This window comes from Terrapene carolina, unplaced genomic scaffold, assembly GCF_002925995.2.
Source record: "Terrapene carolina triunguis isolate 2854851 unplaced genomic scaffold, T_m_triunguis-2.0 Scaffold101, whole genome shotgun sequence".
Taxonomy (NCBI): Eukaryota; Metazoa; Chordata; order Testudines; family Emydidae; genus Terrapene; species Terrapene triunguis.
In genome coordinates, this window is record NW_020664452.1 from 156,637 (window position 1) to 179,523 (window position 22,887).

The following is a 22,887-nucleotide window of genomic DNA, read 5'->3' on the forward strand; positions in this document are numbered from 1 at the left end:
TACTTCTACTAGAGTTAATGAAGTTAAGTAGCTGGAGTCTGCGTTTTTGGAGCAGACATTCCTAAATTCCATCCTTCATGGTGACCCTAGAGTCATTGTGGTGGATGACTGCAATACTTATGTGGGCACAGAAGTTTTACAGTGTGGCCCATGTTTAAGATTCCCCAGTGCCAGGAAGTGGAAGCAGGGCTAACCATGAACGTGATAACTTGGGATGAAAGAGTGGATGTACTAGCAGTGGTCACAATCTTAGGATCTGAGCCTATATTGAGCTCCATGTGGAGCTATATTCACCAGGAGCTCATTGCAGAATCAGGGCCCTACTGAACACCTTCCTTGTTCATCTACCAAATTGCCTAGGTGAACTCTACAAGCAGTGTCTTGTGCTTGCCTTACCACCTCACAGCTAAAAGACAAGTTTCTCCAATACACAAAAGAAACACAGGTATAGCAAAAGTAGGGCATGCTTCAATGAAAGGGGGAGAGGAACCAGTAAATACATCTGAGACTGGAATCTTCCTTGCTGAGCAGAACCTACATTTTTCTTCCATCTTAATTATTACCTGTGTGTGATGCCAGATATAAAAGTGCACATGAAAAGCGGAAACAGCAGGACTCGAGTTTTTCCATTAGTACATACCTGTACTGAGGCAAAATCTCCAGAAGCACAAGCTCCAAGAATAGCAGCACCAACTAAAACAGACTCCACCTCTTTGGACAGGACAATGGGCTTGCCTATACAAGAAAGTGACACACCTCTGTTAGGGAGAATGAAATGGTGTAGCACTAAAGACACAACAAATAATTAAAGTGGGGGAAAAAAGGAGGTTTATTCTATCAGCCAACTACACAAACCCCATACATGGCTAAGCAATGGCACTTCTACAGTACCTATCCCAGGCTCTAGGCAAAATACAGAATTTATATAAAAATTTCAGTAAAATATTAACACACACAGTATAGATTATACCAGAACAAAAACCCAGACCTCTTCCCAATTGCAAACATCTTTAAAACCAGCCATCCACACCCTCTATATCAGTCCCCTGCTTAAAAGGTGACCTGTAGGGGGAAAATGAGATTGTGTCGGTTTTTTTGCTTCTTTACTATGTGTTTAATAAAACAATGCTTGAGTTCTTTCTCTCCTCCCCCACAAATATGTAACAATGTCAGAGCTCCTCTTTCCTCTTTTTTTGTTTTGTTTGTTTTTTTGTTTTCCTGGAAGACCCGAAGTGATAAACTGGGAGTTTCCCCCACTCTTCAGAGAAGAGACTGAATTCTAACAGAGATTTTTTTCTTCCAACTGTTTGTAAGACATGTGAGTTAAACAGGAGATTTTAAACCGCCACATAATAAAATATAAAAACAAATAGCACCTTCCATCTACCTTCCTGGCACCTGTGATATCAGATACTTACTAGTTCTCTACCCTCTGCAGTCTTTTCCAGGAAAAACTGCGTAGAAAAGAGCTGAGTTTTCAAAGTAAAAAACACAAGTAGAAAAAAAAGTGAAAGAACAAACAAAATATGAACCTTTTGGCCTTCCTCACACCTCATAAAAAAGCCAAACATGAGGCACAAATCCATGTCTTTTCCTAGCTGGAGGCTCTCTTAGTAACAGTCATTACCATTAGGTTAACCAATTCTTTAGTACTCCTGCAGTACTTGGCATTGTTGTGAATTCCCTGATTATTATCATTGAGTTAGTTGCATTCTGTGGCTGGATTTACATATTAAAGGCCCATACTGCAAATAATACTGGGAGAAGTGCTTCCTGCTGTGAACAGTTGCATTTAAGTCAATACAATTACTCCTGGTAATCACTACTCCTGATACTAAAATGTAGAGTTGGGTTCTAGGATTGCAAGGTGCTAAAGTAATCTAGAGGCTCTTGAACCTGCTACTCCTATGTAGGTCTTCCCTTGTAAGGGGCTAGGAAACGCTTTGTTAACATCAACTCATGGAGTTTCCTTCATCGTCCAAAGTGGGAAGCACAAGGACAACTCATGACAACATTCTGGAGCCAGATACTCAGTGGCCTTGTGACAGCTTTGCATCACTCCACCTGCACAAAGCTGCCTTACCCCAGCTCTCCAGGATAGTGGGATACTTGGGTGGCACAAAACAACTGTATTTGCTCCTATGCCAGCTCTTGTCTCTCCAGACAGCCTCTCTGTACCCCAACAATCCTTCACTGCTGGAATGGCCCCTTCGGGCCACAGGCAGCCAGTGTTACTTAGAACATCCCTCAAGCATCTATAAATTGTATCTAGAGGGGATCAGCCCAGCATAGATGGACGTAGGATTGGTAAGGTGATCATATTTCCCAAAGGGAAAATGGGACACCACGTGGGGCTAGGCCTAGTCCCCCCCCTTCACCACCACCCCCTGCGCCGGGCTGGCCTGAGCCACTCACCCAAACCCTGCCCCCCTCTCCATGTACAGCTGGGGGTCGCTGCTTGCCCAAGCCCTGCCTGCCCCCCGTGCGAGTCGGAGTCTGGCATCGCGCCAGCCCTGCCTGCCCCCTGCCTGCCCCCTGCCTTCCCCCACTGCGCAGGGCTAGCACCACCGCCCTCCCACCCCCAGCATGTTCCGCCACACCTGACTTTTTTTGACAAAAGCTGACAACTGATCAAGTTGGCAAGAGCAAACCGGACAAATGCCCACTTTTGTCAAAAAGTCAGGACAGCCAGAATAAGGCTTAAAAAAGGGACTGTTCTGGGCCAAAACGGGACGTATGATCACTCTAAGGATTGGTCATTTATATTCCCCCTCTTGAGCTGCACCCACAGCTCAGAATCTGGGCCTGGACCTTTGAATATTTCCAGATACACTAGAAAGAAATGTTACTCCTAGTATCAGAGTTTGTAGAGCTTCGAAGCACTGGGCAACTTTCAGTGTGCTTTAAAACTTTACCGCATACTTTCTTAAAGTGCCCTCAGAATGAACATATTCATCTTACCAGCCGAACAAGAGTCTGATGCTTTTTAAGCCATCTATGAAATTATCAATTGGCCGTCTACATGGCTGAGTAATGGCACTTGTATCTAACAGGAACATATTCGGAATTTTTTTCTTTTCCTGAAAGAATGGGGGATTGATCCAGGAATGTTAGTTATTTTATCTGATAGGCTCTAATGAGTTCAACAGAAGCAAGAGCATTTCAGTCAGATGAACTTTGACATCCCTTGTTAGTCACACATTTTACAAATGGGGGTATTCCAAGAGTGGAAAAAGGCCTTTTTGTCCTTAATTGTACTTAGCCATTAGTTATGGTCAAAGGACTCCAGTTTAAATTTTAACAAGAATACCTATTAATAGATCTTTTATTTCAGACATCAGAAAGCAGCTTTCTATTCCAAGTCTAGTTGCAACAAAACTGACCATATGTTTCTTTTGAATCAGATAAGGGAAGGTGTGGACTTGATAAAATCTTGTTTGACAAATAGAGAGCACCAATGTGGCAATACCGTATATATCTAGCCTAGGTCAACGACCATTGTGTCATCTGGTTCTCTGTTTCTGCTTTCATTTAATATAATTACATGATGCAGATTTTCATCTCTTTTCCTGCATCAAGATAGGATGTCTGTTTTGATGTCAGAGTGATGCAAATCTGCACACCAAATTCCTCAAATCTGAGCTTTATACTGGATCCAAAACATCTTGACCGTTCTTAATTTGAAATATGCCCCCAAAACACACACAGTTCACAGATTTTCTGAAGTCTCTTAACTAAATGACGTTATTTTCCACATTTTTAAAGAAAACATATTGAACTGACTTACAGATGTTCAAAGACACCCAACCTATAAAGACGAAATGGAGATTACAAATAGACTGCAAGCCTGGACTCTGCTCCCGCAAATATATCCACATATACAGGTCCTTACATCAATGTGAAACCTTATCAATGTCAATGACACTCTGTGCAGGAGTCAAGCTCTGCAGGATTGGATCCTAAATTATTTTAATAACTTGAGATATTGAAGGAATTCTGATTATGCGGGCTTTGTATAATCAAGAAAATGTTCAACATAAGCAACTGAGGTCAGGGGAAAGCCCTATAGAATTCAAATGGGATGAAACCAACAGGGGGCTTTATAGAAATTGAAAAGGGTCTATCTAAAACTTATTCTAAAAACTTACATGGCTAGATTCTCAGCTGAGGATCTGGTCCATTTGATTTAACAGAAGAATAATTTCTATAGAACGTGTAAACCAATTTACAGAATTTTATAGTAAACAAAATCCCTGCTATACAATTCTATAGGCTGGTTTAAAAAAATCTATAGAAATGTTATAATTCTCAATAGTCTATAGCATTGTCCTATAAGGATTTCAGAGAACAAGGTCTAGGAGTGGGAAATCACATAGACAGTTTCTCTATGTTCTCTGTTTGCTAATAACATGGATTAGGGACCTTTGTTTACACCATGTCTTTGTGTTATTCCAGTGTCTTTAAATTTCGGGAAATCCAGTCTTTCAGGAAGTAACATTGCATTACACAGTTTTTGGCCAACCAGCAAAATAGAGTTCCATATACAGGGCGTATTTATTTTTCCAAACACAAAGTTTTTAGCCACCTAAAATAATAAAAGTAGTTTACTGTCCTCTTTTTCCGTTTCCTTTGTCTAACTTACCGGTAATGTCAGCATGCATCTGCACAAAGAGGGGATTCTTGCTCAGCCCACCGCACAGAAACAGAGTGCTGATGTGATGCCCGGCAGACTGCATAGTTTCCAAAATATGTCTTGTTCCCAACTTGAAAGACAGAAAAAGCCTGATGAACATGGAAAACTTACTCAGAAAGAAACCTGCACTAAGTGAAGGCAAGGGTTAGGCCTACAGGAGAAGGGACTTAGTTTATCATCAGGTCAGTAAGGTACATTGTATGATCCACAGTGACCAGGAACAGGAAAACTCATACTGCAAGCATTAGGGATGAGGAACTAGAAATGAAAGGAATGTATGAGGGCAGCAGGCTGGAAACAGCACCTTGGGAGTTGGCTGTAGGAGGAGCAGGGCCTGATAGCTGTCTGTATGCACAGCTGGAGAGAGTAGGGGCTGGGAACCTAAAGGGCAAGGAAAGTGGTCTGGAGCTGGCACAGAACCAGGCTGTGAAGGCTCAGGAGAAATCAAGGGGAGACACTGAGGAGTGGCTGTTTGTGACCAACAGAGCAAGTGACAGGAGAAAGCAATTAAGTAGCAGCAAGGGCGCCCAGGAGACACAAACCGTGCCAGATGCAGCCCGCCAGAGCTAAGACATTGCCACCATCCCCTCCCATTTGCTTAGCCCTCCTGCCTCTGACAAAGCCTTGCAGCACAGACGAGCCTGAAGGTCAATAAAGTTGGGATCTGTCAGACTAAGGGGAAAGCAAGTCAAAGAACCATCACTTAAACTGTTTGGTCTTCAGCACCTTCCCTTTTAAACCAGGGGGCTGTTATCTCAAGTGCCAGCTTGAGTTTTGGGCTGCTTCTGAAAACTGAGACCAGTTGAGTAACACCAGATTTGGGATGTTTACTGTGAAACGTTGGCACAACTTTGGCTCGGCCTTGAAATGTAGTTTGGTTAAAGGCAAAGTGGTTATGATGAACTAAAACAGCCACAAGCCCAGCTGATTAAATCGGTCACTTCCCTATTGACACAGAGGGCTAACTTTCCAAATCATACAGTTAAGATTTTAAATGATAGAAAAATAAAACTACTCTAAAAAGAGTCTCTCTCCTAAGAACGGGCATTGATGATGACAATTATATTTCTGATTAAGCTCACAATAGTCTCACTGTTGTACTGAATTTTGCCACATGAGCAGCCAGAGGATAGATGCTCTCTTTCACAGCTGCTGCTATTTACATTTATTAGCAAATTCCCCCAACACACAGACACACACACACCAAATACTTTGAAAAAGAACATGCTGTGAAAATTATTTTGTGTTTACCTGCCTGGAAAATTTTATTCAGCGACATTTACATTAAAACTAGACATTCCACTCAGGGAGGTAAGGGTGGGGAGGGGTGGGAAGGACTAATTTAATCTTAAATTAGAGAATATGCAAATTGAGGGGCTTGAAATGCAAATTTTATTTTAAAAAAAATCTCCCATTGTAAACAAAACTAGAGATTAACAGTCCATGGGTATAACCTGGATTTTGACAAGGTTTCCACGTTTGCTAATGTTGGGTTTAATGTCTGATGTTGCTCCGATTGAAGACAATGAGTGTTAGAGGACTCCGGCTCTAGGGAACAGGAAATTTTTCCTTGTAAGGTTACATAATAAACATAAAGCTAAAATTAGGGGGAGGGGAATTTTGAAAACTAATTTTGTATATAATAAAGATAATCAGGAAGGGCAGGCATAAATTTCCCTCAATCCATTTATTATGATTGCCTACTGTTTCAATGGAATTTTAAAAGCAAGTGTGTATTAATTTACCATGAAGAGAAATTTAGTGCATACCTTATCTTGATATTCTGTATCACAAACAAAAAAATCATTATAAAAAGATGATACTGAACTTAATGTTAAAATGCAGTATATGAAACAAAACAATCAGATAATAGGTGGCTTTCCCAGGATGTCCAACAGAGAATGCGTCCACCTCATTAGCGTGAAATAACAACAGGGCACGCATTTGGTACTGAAATGTTTTTGTTTTCAGCCTCTTTAACGGGGCAATATCAGGAAAACACACACATTCTTATATTTAAATCATAGTATTGTATTAAAGCACCAAATGTACCACAATTATGTTCAGCTGAAAGGGGTCAATAGTCAGCACTAATGAATTTCAGGCTCAGATTAAATGATCAGGATTTGCTGAAGGAGTGTTAACACATCAGATACGTAATTCACAGTAAATTTCCCTCATCTGCCCATGCTGCTATCCCAGACGGTGTGGCGTGACACTGGGATTTTGCATGCCATATTGATCTATGTTATCCATAAACTCTTGTCCCCATTAGAAAACAACGGCCAGTGTTAACTCCCAGGATGGCAGAAAAACATGGCCATATTATCTCATGACAGCTGGAAAGATCATTAATTTCATCACTGTACCAGTCCCTGTCTTATGCACATCGTACCTGCAGGGATGTATGCTTACACTTACGCAGTATAGTTTTGTAATGAAATAGGCAGAAATCAGTAAAGAGTTTAGGTGTGAAGATACTACAGTAATAGGCACCAGTACAAAAGACAGACAAGCATATAGATAGGTGAACCACAGGGAGTATATATTTATAAATACAAGCTGACTGATCCACTCTAGCAAAGATTTTTTTGTTGCTGTTTAATCAAACAAGTCACTTGGGGAAAGTGGGGCTAAAGTCTAAATTTATTCCAGTAAAATCACACCCACATACCCACACCTGCACCATATACATACATTAACGGACATCTGTGGCTGTTTGTTTAATGTAGAGGTATGGTGGTCTCTCCATCTACTTTAACATAAACCGGGGTGGGGGTTGAGAGGGGAAATAAATCATCCACACGGGTCAACATCATGCCTTGCAACAGAAAAACTGCAGGAGGAGTGAAATGCCAGGAGTGTCAGCCTGCAGAATTACTGACTTCACACTACAGGGGTGAGGAAGGAGAGGTTTGTAGCGGCTCAGGGCCCTGTCCCTACACAAGCTTCCTTTCCCACCCTAGCAGCACCACACCGTACAATCCACACCATCAGCACCGCCCCATGTCGCACAGTCTCGGACGTGCGCCTGGGGAAAGCACTCCCTCCACGACCCTGCAGGTTTGGTGGGGATAATATGGCATATGGCAACTACTCACACCCAGGCATATCTCCCGAACCGCACAGAGCTGCACCTTGCAGGTTCATGCAGAAGTGTACCTCTAAGTTTGGGAGAGATTAAGGGCAAGTCTGCACTTAAAATGCTGCAGCTGCGCCACTGTAGCACTTCACCGAAGACGCTACTATGCTGACAGGAGAGCTTCTACTGCGAGAGGAGGTAGTTATGTCGATGGGGAAAGCCTTCTCGTTAACATAGCACTGTCTACATCAGGGGTTAGGTTGGTATAACTGCATTGCTCAGGGGCATGAATTTTTCACACCCCTCAGCCACGTAGTTACACTGATATAAATGTATAATGTAGACCTCGCCTAAGTTTCTCTCTTCCTTATAGACTTGCCATCTCCTTTTGGACTGTATTTACACATCTTTCACCTCAGACAGAAGAGGAGGCGGCTCCATAGTGGTGCATACCCAGCATTCCTTGCCTTGTCAGAACAATTTGAGGAAAACTCTTCTAGGGAATTTTCCTCCCTGCAAAGAGAGTCCTTCAGGGTTTTTTCCATGGGAGGGGGCAATCCTCTCCATACATGTGATGTTTATCTTGTTCCTTTAAGAACTCATTTGGTGAGTTCATTTGTAATTAGAAATCTATTTTACAGGAGGGCATGATCAATCTGCAGTCTGACACAGAGTGCAATTCCTTTAAGTAAGTCCTTCATGGTTTTATAAAAAGCAGACTCTTTAAAATGGCTTACAGCAATGGCTTGAATTGTGGCCAAGTAGATAAGAGCGAGTTCATCAAGGCCCTGATACAATGTCAGTCCAACAACCTGCGTGGAACACAAGAAGAAAATGTTCAAATCTAGCAGAGGTGGAATTTCAGCATTTTCTGTGAAACACAAGGCATGCTTTCTTGTTGCTACACGTTTAAATGCAAATTCTAATCCTGTCTTTGTGAGCTGCACACATACTGTTATGTTAAACATATTACTCCCGATCTGGGTAAGAACCACAGAAACTGATTTTGCCCTTGCAAAGAAAAAGTGAACAAAATATCATTTTGTAAGGGATTTACGTGTTATGTTTTCACCGATACAGTTTTCCTGAGAGACTTGCATATTCCTTGGGAGTATATTTAGTCTAGTACTATGAAATGAAACACAGTAAAAAAAAATTTAAAAAAATTCCCACGTGCCCTCCCACTGAAAGACAATTAATAATTAAGGATTAGATTATGATTTCATTTACTCTGGCATAAATACAAATTCCTTCTATTGAAGTCAGTGTAGTTACTCTGGACTTGTATCAGAACAAGTGAGATCCTAATTTTGTCCCTAAATGTGGCAGAAAAGATGCTAGCATTTGTATAAGAGACTCAAATCAGGGGAATAAAGACTCTCCAGTACAACATATTTCTTGTGGAAAACAGTACAGCTTTACTAAGGATCAAAATATTCCTGGGTCACTCCCACAGGAAAAGATAATCAGGTGCACCTAAGAGCAGAATTTAGCCTTAATAGTTTTACTCAAATTACTGGTATAATTACAGCTCATACTGATGCCCTTTAGAGGTATGACTTCTGAAAAACAATGTGAGTATTAGTGCCAATTGAAATGAAGTGCATATCACTGTTCCTGGCACCAGTACTGAGGTGGGAACTTATTTTGTATATATCTTTACTTGCAATAAAGAAGTGGCTTAAAGTTTTTCACAGCTTTTGAAGGGTAACTAAATAGGTAAATCCTTTGACGATAACAATATATTTCAGCATGTTGCTGTCTTCTCAGAACAGATGATTCAAGGTGGAATTCCTGTGTCATTAATCAGGATCAACAAGTGCCATCCTTTTCAGTTCAATAGTTGAAAAAGAAAAAAGTTTTGAAACCACTAGAAAAGAACACTCAAATTATCTCTAATTATTAGCCTCATCTTGCTGTGCAAGAATGTACAGATCTATCCATTTATCACCTGAATGCTCCCCAACCTCTCCCCCCAGTATACTGTATGAACCCTCCCACTTTTAGTAGCAGTAATTATGGGTGAACTCTCCCCCCAAAAAATGTTTGAAGTTTCAGTTGCAGGGATGCTGGAGATGCTGATGACTGAGATGATCTATTGGGGTTATTTGCCTGCTCTCAGGGACCAGGAACCATTTCAACGTGCGTTATTACACAAACTACCTGGGACACAAATCAGAACTATACATCATTATGATTCAAGAGATATCAGACCTTAAAGTCACATAGATTATACCCTATTCACCTGTGCAGTCACGGTCTTGTACAATAACATCCTAACATACAGTCCAGCTAGTCTGCCTCCATCTGGTTCAGCTAGCAGAAGCATCCAAATGTGTGGATGTTTATGTGAACCTCATGAGTCAACATGTGCCGAAAATCTCACCAGGAGAGGTTCTTTCATGAGCTTCCTAATTCTGCTGCTTCAGGTTCTAGATTGAAATACTGTGAAAATTGCTCTTCTCACAGTATTTCAGCCCTTCCAGAAAAAACATTTCATAACCTCAAATCAAGATCAGATTCAGCTCAGTTTTGGAAAATGAATAAAAATTCAGAGGGTATCTTGTTTATGTATTTATTTTTAAATCAGCGCTTGCATGCCCATGGCTAATAATTACAAAGGAGCTTTCCAGCTTCTGATGAATGTGACCAATAAGCAACTGAAATAGTGTAACACGCCTATTCAGCAAAATGATTGAAAATTTGAAAATCATTCCTTGCAATATTTTATATCATTCTTAGTCTCTGGATACACCCTTCCAGTTTTGGACTGAGACTCACCAATTCCACAAGGTTAATGCAAGATTAAGCAGACTGGTGAGTGCACAAAAACAATGAGTGGCACTATTCAGTTCTCCAAAATATGACTGCCAGTAAAGATACTGGATGGAAGACGTACCTCTTAGTATTTTCATCAAGTAAATGAGGCACTAGAGATATTAGAAGTATCCTGATCGGTGGTGTGCTGCAAAAACACTTGCTAATTTCAACAACAACAACAACAATCAGCAAGAAACCCAAATCCTGTGAGATAGTCTGAACGACTAGGAAGGAGTATGTTTAAAATAAAATGCTCCTTCCAATTTTTTTTTTAATTAATTTTACCCCTCTGTTCTGAATTGACCTTTTTGCAAAGACAGGCTGTTTCTTACCATGCCCTTCAGTGTCAGATCTGCTAAGGGAGATCGGTTACCATGGAAATCTGGCCAAACGTGTAAATCAACAGTGAGGAAACCCACAGGCAAAGATTTCTTAATCAGATCCAGGTGACTGTTCAAGTATGTATATATATTTTGAGCACTAGAAGAAAAACAAGTTGGGAAAGAAAAGGGGAGGGAGGTTATTCGGTGAACATAAAACATTTGCACTTCTAATGTCAAATACAAGAAAACCATCAAAGGGGCCCAAAAGCCAAACTTAAAAGAGAGAGAATCATTTCCTTGCCAGGCATATGGCAATGGAGAGCGGGGGTAATTAAACTCCACTATCAGCCAGTAGAATGACTGAGTTCCCACAGTGGGCAGGGAGGTGGGCAGACAGTGAAAGATGAATGACCTTCAGAAGCAGTAGCAGCTGCACTCCTTGTGCAATGCCCCCTGCCGGTCAGTCCTGAAACTGCAGCTGACTGGCATTATGGCGGCTTGCCCGCAACACAGAGAGGAGGGAAAGCAATGGCGCAACGAAGACCGAGAGAAATGAAAGCGGAGAGGGAGTGAAGAAATAAAAAAAGATTCCCAAAGAGGAATGAAAATAAAATCCCTTTACAAATGTTAGTCATTTCTGTTGTTAATCAAGAGGTCCTCGTATTAAAGTTTTCCGTTTTCGAGACCAATGTTCAAGCATACGGCATAATTAAAACAAAGCAGTGAGAGGAGAATGGGGACAGTGAGATGCTGCTTTGCAGGGGAGGAGCTGACTAAGGTCCCTAAATTTAGTTTTCTCTAAGTTCTTATAATGCTCCCATCTCCACATTATACAAGTGCCTTTTTCCTGGGCCAGCCATGGTTGCGGGATTAATGATGAACTCTTCAGTGTTCTGGCTTGCAATGGCACTAGTGATATTCCAGTTAAAATATGTTGCAATTATGGTTAGAATCCTTCTAAAAAAAAACACCTCTTGTACCATCATAATCAGATTTATAATTTTATTTTTGGTCTCGGCTCCTAAGAAATCAGAGTAGGGCATTTAATTTCGGGCATCTTGGTCAATAATAGCATCTACCCTAATTACAATTGATTAGCCATTGTCTCATTTACTGTAGGTCCAAAACAGTGATATTCATTTAGCTTCTACGTGTATATTCAATCGTGCACTAATGAGATCCCTAAGGGAATTTGGCATATGCTTTACCACATTGACTTCTGACCTCCTAGCAGCTGTATATTTATACTTCGCATTCAACCATTCAGCGGCATGTTTTTTCAATTATACTTTTCCACGTGTGTGCTATCAGAGAATATCATTCAAAATGAAGTACACTTGGAAGACATTAAAATAACTAATTCACGTCATTATTCACATTCTTTTAAATGTGCTTTCTGTGCCTTCCTGGAACTGAATTATGATAATTTTGAAAGTTACAATGATTCTTTTCTTCATATTGTGGCCTTATTTTCTGCCTCCCTAAAGATCATATTATAAACAGTACCTGCTAATAACCAGTCACTGCATTTCCAGTAGAAGCCCGGCTTTTATGGGGTGAGAAGGAAAAAGGAAGAGGGCAACTTCATTAAACATGAGGCCTATCCTGCTTCCCAGCTTCCATCTGGCCCTCTTGTTACTTGGATTCCCAGGGGGAGAAGTTATTCCAGAGCACAAACCCTGGGTAGCAGAGGTTGACATGTAACCATGCCTTCTCAGGCAAGCAGATATCCCTAGCACTACATGTCTACACCCTCCTCTTCCTATATATCGAGGCCTTACAACTCTATGTCTGGTTAGAGTGAATGGCAGAGCTTACCAGTGCTACTTGTCAACCAAGCCCACTGGACAGTGTTGGGCTACTAATTTTCTGAGCCAATCCAATTTCTATTTAAGAAAAGGGAAAGACATCCATTAACTTCAGCAGCAGTTGGATTGGGCATCATGTCCTGGGACCTAGGGCTTTACAAAGCCAAAGGTTATGGCTGTTCTTTGAACATTTAAAAATTATACAGGAGTTAAGCAAATAATAACAATAGTTTATATTTGTAATGTGGGCCAGATTTCAGAAATCAATGGGTATTAGGCACCTAGTGGGATTTTCAAAAGTGTCTACCTGCATTTTTAGGCCCCTAAATACCTTTGAAAATCTAGGCCTAAGATCCACAGATGGAAGGAACTGCCAAATATTATTATGATACATTGCTTGAAAGATCCCAAAGCACTTTACAGACATACATCACTACTGAAAAGCAGCCATCTATAAGGTAGGGGAAGAGCAGTCAAAACTGCGCACTGCTCACTAGTGGAAGACAGGGAAATTCTGTCCAAAGACACCACGGCAAAACACTGCTCTTACAAAATCTGCCAGAGGACCTATGATGTCAAGCAGAGAGGGTCTTGTTTTTCAAGGTCTCATCACAGAGGGACCCAAACAATGTAAACTACATGGAATTTAGAATGTCCACCATGGAAAAATGACAGGGTGACCCAAGCCAGTCGGGGTTAGAACCTGTGATTCTAGGAAGATGAAGTATTTCAGCTCTGATGCTTAGACCACAAAGTCATCTTGAGTCCACACTCTAGCCTGGATACATGGAGTTTTACTATCTCAATAATACCTATATGGTATTATCATGCAAAACAGACCTGATTCTTCATGGCCTTGCACCCTGTATAGTCATTTACACCTATGTGAAGTGGGTTTAAAATGCCACCAGACATGTGAGTGGAGAATTCTGATGTGTTGGCATTTTATACCCACTTTACATGCTCTGGACAGTGTAATGACAACACAAGGGGAAGAATCAGGCCCAGTATATCAGAATAGACCCCCTAAAATACTTCAAGGAGATCTGTAGGCAAATAACTCCCCATCCCCTCCCCATCAACAACCCCCAAAACCAAAACAAGACCGTACATTAATATTAAGAATCTGACTTAATTTGAGAAAAGACAGGAAATTCAGACCAAAACTCTGCACTAAAAACCCCCTTCTATATGGCTGTTTCCACTGATATAGTTCTCCGTGACGACGCCTCAGAACAGTGGGTGAAGTTTTAGGCCACATGTGCTGTAATAGCTAGGTACAAGGTGATGTCTTAGGCATGGAATTTCAACCCGAAATGCAAAGTTCCTGGCTTCTGTCAGTTTAAGTTAGTCCCTTAATGCTACCCATTTTCGGGGGAACGGGGAGGAGGGTGAATTTATAAGTGGCTTGTTTACAAAATTTATAGCTATGAAAACATATCATTAGAATGGCAGTGTCTGGAAAGCATTATAGAAATACCATTGGTATATTAACCATATAAAATATTATGACCCTCTTTACCAACACTCTCCTGCACAGTTTTACTAACTGCATGAGCCTCAAATAAGAATTAAAGATGCTACATGGTATCACACAGGACAGTTATATCACTTTACATTCAGTATATAAAGAAATAAAGTTCTCTCTACCTCAGCAGTCAAGGATTTTGCATTGTGTAAACTGTGTTTTCTCATTCAATGCAGTATTAAAGTTTGTCTAGAATCGCAGACACCTGAAGCAGACACGCTGCACTCATGCAAAACGTGGCTGGTACTGGGGTGATCCATCTCTTGGTTTTAACTATCCCTTTATACTGGAAAAAAGAACAGGAGTACTTGTGGCACCTTAGAGACTAACAAATGTATTTGAGCATAAGCTTTCGTGGGCTACATCCCACTTCTTCGGATGCATCAAATGTAGCCCACGAAAGCTTACGCTCAAATAAATTTGTTAGTCTCTAAGGTGCCACAAGTACTCCTGTTCTTTTTGCGGATACAGACTAACACGGCTGCTACTCTGAAACCTTTATACTGGGTTCGCACTTCTCTCTACACTACCGTCCCAGTCTTTTTTTCATACACTAGCTGTTCTTTCATATAGCAGATTTCTCCTAATAGTGCAGTGTAAGCTAAACCTCATTCCTGGAGCCTGACAACATCACCTCTGAAGTATGAGACATGACTAGCCCTAGGCACCCAGGTCTGCAGCATGGAGAATATATTGTGCTACCAAGAGACATATTGGGCTGGATACAAAGAAGACTTTGATGTGCAAAGCAGAAGGCCAGCCATACCATTTGGGTAAGTATTTGAACCTAAGGGTGAATATTTTAGGTTTTTAAAGCTTTGAACCCTGAATTATCATTACAGAAGCCTCTGTAAATACTTCCAATCAGTTCAGACTCAGGGGACTGAGTTTACAGCCAGCTTGGCTGATCCCCACGTCCTGAAATGGGAATGTTGCAGTACAGGGATGAAGGTACAGTGTAGTGTCAAAATGATTGTTGTAAGGCCGATGTTTTGATAAAGAAATAAGAGTGGTGACCTGGCTGCGGCTTTTGCTTGTAACTCTGGGAAGGCAACGTGGCCTCGGACTACATGATCTATCTGAAAAAGAACAAAAAGAAAAACAACCAGATTAAAATAAATTAAATTTAAAAATTATTTCCTGGTAAAATACATTGAAACTCTGTCATTCTACAATGACAAAAGAGCTTCCAGCTTACTCATGAAGTACTAAAACCTGGTCCTACTGAAGCCAATAGCAAAACTCCCATTGATTTCCGTGGGATCAGGATTTGGCTCAAAAAGTTTAACAGTGATATACCAAAAATGAGCAGAATGATAAGCTTATATCTTCTCAAATAATTGATTTCCCATTAGCTTGAAGTAGCCAACACATTTGTAATGGCTAGTGTGGATACTCCACAAGTGTTTATTCAAGGACACGAACATTTGTTCTTCACCATGAAAATCAATTAACTCGAGGTTAAAAAAGACTTACCCTACATAGAGTTGACATGTGAATTGGACCCTCCAGGGAAAGGTGTCTAGTGTTATACACAAACCAATGCCTTGTGTAGGATCATGTGGAATTTCAAGATGGTAATTTAGCAGCTTTTGTGGCCAGTCCATAGTGCTTGTCAGAGGCATCCGTAAAGGTAATGAGGCAACACTATGGCTACCCAGAGTACTGAATATATAGGCGAATGATTTGGCAAGACCTGCAGGCAGCAAGTCAAGACAGGTGTTTAAGTTTCATTAGTATTCATTAGTTTGGGTGCCTGGGTGTTAACAGTATAATACAATGTATTTTAACTATGCACACACATCTGTATACAGGAAAAGAACTAAATACATCTTGATTCCCTCTGGAGTTTGTGTAGGAGACGAAAGAAAGCCGTTTATAAAAATGTAAATGGTGTTAGAAACAAAGCTGTGGGCTGGACTGAGGTTTGCTGACTGAAATGTTAATATCAAAACAAGCCAACTCAGGGCTGACACTGGTCATTATGAACTGTGCAAGTCTGCCCGGAAAATGTTTGATGGGATCTAAATAAATAAAATGTGGTTATGCACTTTGTGTATGTATGTGTATGAACACATTTTACTTACAAAAAATCTCTCTTAATGCAATGATAAGGTTTGCATAGTTAAATGCTTAGAAATCAAGAAATGCCGAAGTTACGAGTGGTTGTGTAAACTTACCTCTGCCCCCTTGTCGATATGCAAAATTATGTGATTGCATCTTATTTCTCGGTTAATACAACAGAACATAATACTGTACAATATTTCCCTGTTTTTTCCCTATTCATTCTGAAAACGCAGTTCAAAGGCTTAGAAATTCCTTTTAAAAAACACATTTTTTCACCAGGACAAGCAGAGTCTCCAGTGGTACGAGGTCTAGGCCTATTTACAAATTTCAAACTTTGGCAGGTTTTATGGTAGCCTCATATAGAAAAGTGTTATCACTTTTTAAAGGGAATGGGGTCTTTATTTCACTTTGGCTTAACTCTCAATGGGTTCAAGTGGTTCTGTTCAAACTTCGCAAAAAAAAAATTCTCCTTCATCCAGAGATCAACTAATAAAAACATAATCCCCAAATATGAATTTTCCCCCAGAAAGTGAGAGGTGTGTGAAAGCAGGATGTTATGATGGCTACTGCTTTGCAACCTTAACTATAATGGACACAACCAAGCATCCACCATTGTGTTTATTTTACATACACACTTCCTTTCCCTATATATACACAAAACACACAGAGATATAATCTGAAAAAGAGCATATGAAATATTTGATAAATATCCTGATAAATATAAATGTTCCCCAATATAACAAAGGTTACTGCTAATGTTTGCTATAGGCCCTACCCAAAATATCTGTTTCCAAAGTCCTCCTTAAGGACCCAATTCTCTGAGGTAGCAAGTGCCTACTAGGAGCTGAGAAAACTTGGAACGTTGCAAGATCAAGCCTTTTATCTATTAACAAATTAAACTGATACCTATGTATCTGTATATCAAGTCACACTCCTTGCACACGGGGGAGATTTAGATGACAATATAGCAGGGGTGGGCAAACTGTGGCTCTTTTACAGTTAAAAGCGCAGCTCTTGAAGCCCTCAATGCTCTCCCTGTTCTCTTCCTATTAGACTGTTTGGGGGAACTCGGGGCTTCTGCCCTGCAGCAGGGTGGTAGGGCTAGGAGCTTCTTGAGGCTTCCTTCCCCCACTCCTGCAAGCCAGGGCCAAACACAATAGCCTCTGTCTACCCTTATCAAAATTAACAGGCTTTAGTTACCATTCCCAAGCAGCCAAGCGTGTAGTGCTGTTTGCAGCACATTTGCTATTATGATATTACATTGTTTGAGACCGCCTCTCGGCTGGTGTAAATTGGAATAGGTCTGCTGATTTCAGTGGGGCTGTGCTGATGGACACCAGCTGAAGAACTGTCCCTAGATTTTAGTAAGAAGCTGTCTGTGCCTTTGCAGACTCACCAGTTTTCCTGTAGCGCTTTGGCCTCCCTCGTTCAACCAGAATCCAGGCACCATGGCTGAGTAATAGGGACCCCAAACACCAGGCACAAAAATGGGAGCATCACTTATCTGGAAAGACAACAGTAAATCTAGTTATTCTCGTTGCCCTCTGTTTGACACAGTATTTCAAGGGCTAACAGTTGACAGCAATTTGGAGCTGATTCTGCAAACACTCATGGAAGTCCTCTGAAATGGTGGTTGAAGCATGAAGGGACATATGAATCTTTAGTGCATCTGGCACATAAATATCTTGTGATGCCGGCTACAACAGTGCCACGCAAACACCTGTTATCACTTTCAGGTGATCTTGTAAACAAGAAGCGGGCAGCATTATCTCCTGCAAATGTAAACAAACTTTTTTGTCTGAGCGATTGGCTGAACAAGAAGTAGGACTGAGTGGACTTGTGAGCTCTAAAGTTTTCCATTGATTTATTTTTGAACGCAGTTTTTTTTTTTTTACATAATTCTACATTTGTAAGTTCAACTTTCATTATAAAGAGATTGCACTATAGAACTTGCATTAGGTGACTGAAAAATACTATTACTTTTGTTTTTTACAGTGCAAATATTTATAATAAAAAATAAATATAAAGTGAGCACTGTGCACTTTGTATTCTGTCGCAATAGAAATCAATATATTTGAAAATGTAGAAACTATCGAACTATTTAAATAAATGGTATTCTATTATTGTTTAATCGTGATTACATTTTTTAAATCACACAATTAATCACGATTAATTTTTTTAATCGCTTGACAATCCTAGTTTCAATGAACTTTTTAACTGGATGATGTTCCCTTTGCCAGATGGTGATCAGACAATGATCACTGATTAAACCCACTCTAAATTTTAGTCACTTGTCTCACTGGCCAGTCCTACCATGCACATCCTGTAAATTTTCACAGTTGAAATTCAACATGGAACTTCATGGTCCATAGGGAATGACCCTTCTTTACTTCATAGTTCGTAAACACAATAAATAAAAGTCCCAGTCCTGCTCCCAGTAAATGCAATGCAGAATTCCCATTGACTTCAATAGAAGCAGGGTCAAAACTTAAGTATTAGTAGTAGAAGATTTTGCTAAAGTTTAAGGAGCGCCCACTAGACAAAACTTACTGGTATGTGCGTATCATACGTTTAGTAAACATACCAGCAGAAAGGTTTTTGCACAAACAATAGTCTGCTCAAGCCATCGTCTTAAATTACAGATGATTCTCAAGAGTAACATGAAATTAAGTAAGAAAAACAAAGAAGAGAAATTGGCTTCCCAAAAATTTCTCAGCAATCCCCAACCCTGATTTCTCTGGGGAATAGCACAACGGCGTGTGAGAGAATCTCACTCAAGTGTACCCACACTATCAGCCTCAATGTTTTGAAATACTTTTCTTAAAGATCTTTTGTGCTGAATGACATTTTTGCACAACTAACTGCAGCAAAGTCTCATAAAAAAAGCGTAAGGATGGCTGCCCTGCCACTGAATTCAACAAGTCATGCAGGACATTAAGCAGATGGGTCCAGCAAAAAGATTGCAAAGGATTGGTTTTTTTAAATACTGCAATGGGCTTAAATTACAGAAAAGGCGGTTTAGGTTGGACATTAGGAAAAACTTCCTGTCAGTGTAGTTAAGCACTGGAGTCCTAACCCACAGTCCCCTACTCTAACCCAAGACGTCACAGAATCTCTAAAGAGAAGAAGGACCATGCAGAGCAGACAGGACCTGGATTTTTAAAGTCTCATCACACCAAACTTTGTGGCAGTCAATTTACCTATCTTGAAAGGATGAAGGGCTGAGCTGAACCTGCAGTTCTAGAAAGGGTAGCTAATCTAAGGCAGAGACTCAGACCACTGAGCTATAATCTCCTACACATTATGGATAAGAAACTGGCTGCACAGACTAAGTATGCTAAGTTACAAGGCCCTCTGAAAATCAGATGTTTACAGACTTACAGGAAGGTTAGAACATTGTTTTTGTTGCATTGTCCTTTTCCATATTTCCTAAGTTACTACTCCAGGATTCCTAAAACTGTCCCATATTCTGCCAGCAGTGACTAGAAGAAGCAGATTGATTAAAAGACTGAACTGCCCTTGGAGCTGGTACTGCTGGGAAGCTGTGGATTTTGAGTGTCAGCAGCCAGGCTCCGTATTTTGGAAAATACCCAAAGGAATTTGCCAGGACAGGATGTTTCTGTGCTGGCTCATATCTAGTTGCACTGAGACTTTCCTATCATCTTACTACCGAAATACCATCTGTACGCATTCCAGCAAACTTTCAACACATGCATGGCACAAAATGAGAGTCACGTATCTGTGCATTGGTGAATAAAGCCAATGGGCCTTGACTCTTATTTCTTCTGCAGCGCGAAGCTTCTCCTTCCTCTCCCTCTTAATTACTCTGGGACAAGGGAAGTTGTGCTATCATGCAGAGGATTATCTGCCCTGTTCCCAGCATCATTAGATTTCTCTCTCCCTCCAGATGCTTCCCCCACCTCAAACAACTTCATACACTTTCAGCTTTGGCAGGGTAGGCAGCTAAGGAGCATAACTGAAGATAGTGGTCTCAGTGGAAAGGGAGAGCTGAGAGATTCTTCTCTCACCAGCACAGACACAGAAAGCCTTTGAAGAGCAGTGGAGTGAATCATCTTCCACACCTGTATGTAGAATATAAACAAAATAGCTTGGCATTTCCCTTCCTTGAATTAGATCTGGAGGATGTGTGATGCCTCCAAGCCACCCTGCAGCTGCCATCTGTATTTTCATAATAAAAAAGCCTAAACTCTGTCTCGACTTACGTCCTATGCAACCCCACTGGAGTAAATGGGCCTACACAGGGGAAAGGGTGCAAAATTTACTGCAGCGCCACCATATTTACAGTTTTTTATATTCAAATAGAGATGTTTCCCCCCTGCACAAATGCCATATCCTTTCCATATTAACCTGTGTATTGACTTTCAACACACCCATGTGCTGGCATGGATAGATCATTACTAGTGCCATTACTTGTCCTGCTGAAGCTTGGGAAAATCCGTAGCCTTCACGGGGCAGAAACTGCTGTTTTGGATTTATGAAAAGGTGATTTTTATTTCCAGTGTGAATAGGAGAGGTCACCATTCTGGTCGTGAAAGCTGAAATGGGTATGAGGAGGGAGACCCAGATTTTCTGCCTCATATCTAACCAAAATTGTTACTCGGTATAATGAGCCTTAGCATTCAGATAGTGGGTTTTTTTGGCTTTAAGGCACTTTACAAACATTAATTGATTTATTACTTATAACACCAACATCACCTCCTTTGGCCAGTTTTACCTCCCTGATGAGGTAGGTTAATATAATTAATTAACCTCATTTTAGTAACCAAATAGTTAGACTGATGCACAGGGAGGTTAAATGACTTGCCCACAGTTACAGAGAGAATCATTGTCAGAGCCACGATTAAAACCCATGTGGTTCCTGGCTCACAGGCCACTGCATGATATTTACTGCCACAAGTAGTTGGGGGGTGAGACAAATTTGGACCTATTCACATGGTGAGTTCTAATATGAGGAAGCACCGCCCAAATTTATACTCATTTAAGTGGATTAAACATATTCAGAGAGAATATTGCCCTCTCTCTGTGATGGTTACTTACAGACGTTCTCTGCTGCTTTTAGAGAACAATTTCTGCCATGTGGCATTTTAGCTGGGATGGCAGAATTTTTTTAAGGAGGAAGCTGCTGCCTTCTCCATGTCTTCCCAAAAAGCACATGCCCACCCATTTATCAAAAATGTTTGGGAAGATTTAAAATATCCCATGGATTTTGATCTGGACAAACTGAAGAAATGGTCTGAAATAAATAGGATGATATTCAATAAGGATAAATGCAAAGTACTCCACTTAGGAAGGAACACTCAGTTGCACACCTACAAAATGGGAAATGACTGCCTAGGAAGGAGTACTGAAGAAAGGGATCTGGGGGGTCATAATGGATCACAAGCTAATATGAGTCAACAGTGTAACACTGTTACAAAAAAAAAAAAAAAATCACCATTCTGGGAGTGTTGTAAGCAAGACAAGCGTACTTGTGGCACCTTAGAGACTAACAAATTTATTAGAGCATAAGCTTTCGTGGGCTACAACCCACTTCTGCTACTCTGAAACCTGTCAGTAAGCAAGACAAGAAGTAATTCTTTTGTTCTACTCCGTGCTGATTAGGCTTTAACTGGAGCATTTTGTCCAGTTCTAGGCCCCACATTTCAGGAAAGATGTGGACAAATTGGAGAAAGTCCAGAGAACAGCAACATAAATGATTAAAGGTCTAGAAAACATGATCTATGAGGGAAGACTTAAGAAATTGGGCTTGTTTAGTCTGGAGAAGAGAAGACTGAGAGGAGACATGATAAAAATTTTCAGGTACATAAAAGGTTGTTACAAGGAGGAGGGAGAAAAATTGTTCTCCTTAACCTCTGAGGATAGGACATGAAGCAATGGGCTTAAATTACAGCAAGGACAGTTTAAGTTGGACATGAGGAAAAACTTCCTGTCTCAGTGGTTAAGCACTGGAATAAATTGCCTAGGGATGTTGGAGAATCTCCGTCATTGAATATTTTTAAGAGCAGGTTAAACAAACACATGTCAGGGATGGTCTAGATCATACTTAGTCCTGCCATGAGTGCACAGGACTGGACTAGATGACCTCTAGTCATACACTTCTATGATTCTATATTTCTACCCTTCTGGTGAAAGAAGTTCTGCATTTTCTAGCAGGGAGGCTAAAAGAAAAAAGAGTTCTGTCTGGGAAGGTTTAACCTCAGTGTGTTCTCTATACAAGATTATACTAATATGTAAGATATGTAAACATTATAGAGCAATCAGAAACAACTGAAATGATGAATTCAGTTTAACAATATTCAGCTGTGGTACAACTGCCAGAAGGCACTTTTTGTTATGAATAGATCATGTGGATGAGATACAGACCTGATTTCAACCCTGGTGTGCGCTAGGAAAATCAATGTCAAACTATCTGGGATCAGAAGGCATCAGGAGCACATCTGGCAATGCACAAAAATGTAAAAAGGCTATAAAATATATGATGCTATGTAGAACTATGCTATGGTACCAAAGGACCAGCTTAAACAGCACTGGCATGAGATTTATAA

General features: G+C 40.6%; 1 protein-coding gene across 3 annotated transcripts in view; it reads right to left on the minus strand.

The window, feature by feature from the left end:
* Positions 1 to 22,887, minus strand: part of FGGY (FGGY carbohydrate kinase domain containing) — a 201,842-nt gene that overhangs the window by 44,807 nt on the left and 134,148 nt on the right. For all 3 annotated transcript variants that reach the window (XM_026651705.1, XM_026651708.1, XM_029911573.1), the window contains 6 exons: positions 17,718 to 17,825; positions 15,272 to 15,333; positions 10,928 to 11,075; positions 8,513 to 8,587; positions 4,643 to 4,763; positions 641 to 735 (listed from right to left, as the gene is read on the minus strand). In XM_026651705.1, the coding sequence (XP_026507490.1) occupies positions 641 to 735; positions 4,643 to 4,763; positions 8,513 to 8,587; positions 10,928 to 11,075; positions 15,272 to 15,333; positions 17,718 to 17,825 (609 nt within the window). The remainder of the gene's footprint in view (positions 1 to 640; positions 736 to 4,642; positions 4,764 to 8,512; positions 8,588 to 10,927; positions 11,076 to 15,271; positions 15,334 to 17,717; positions 17,826 to 22,887) is intronic.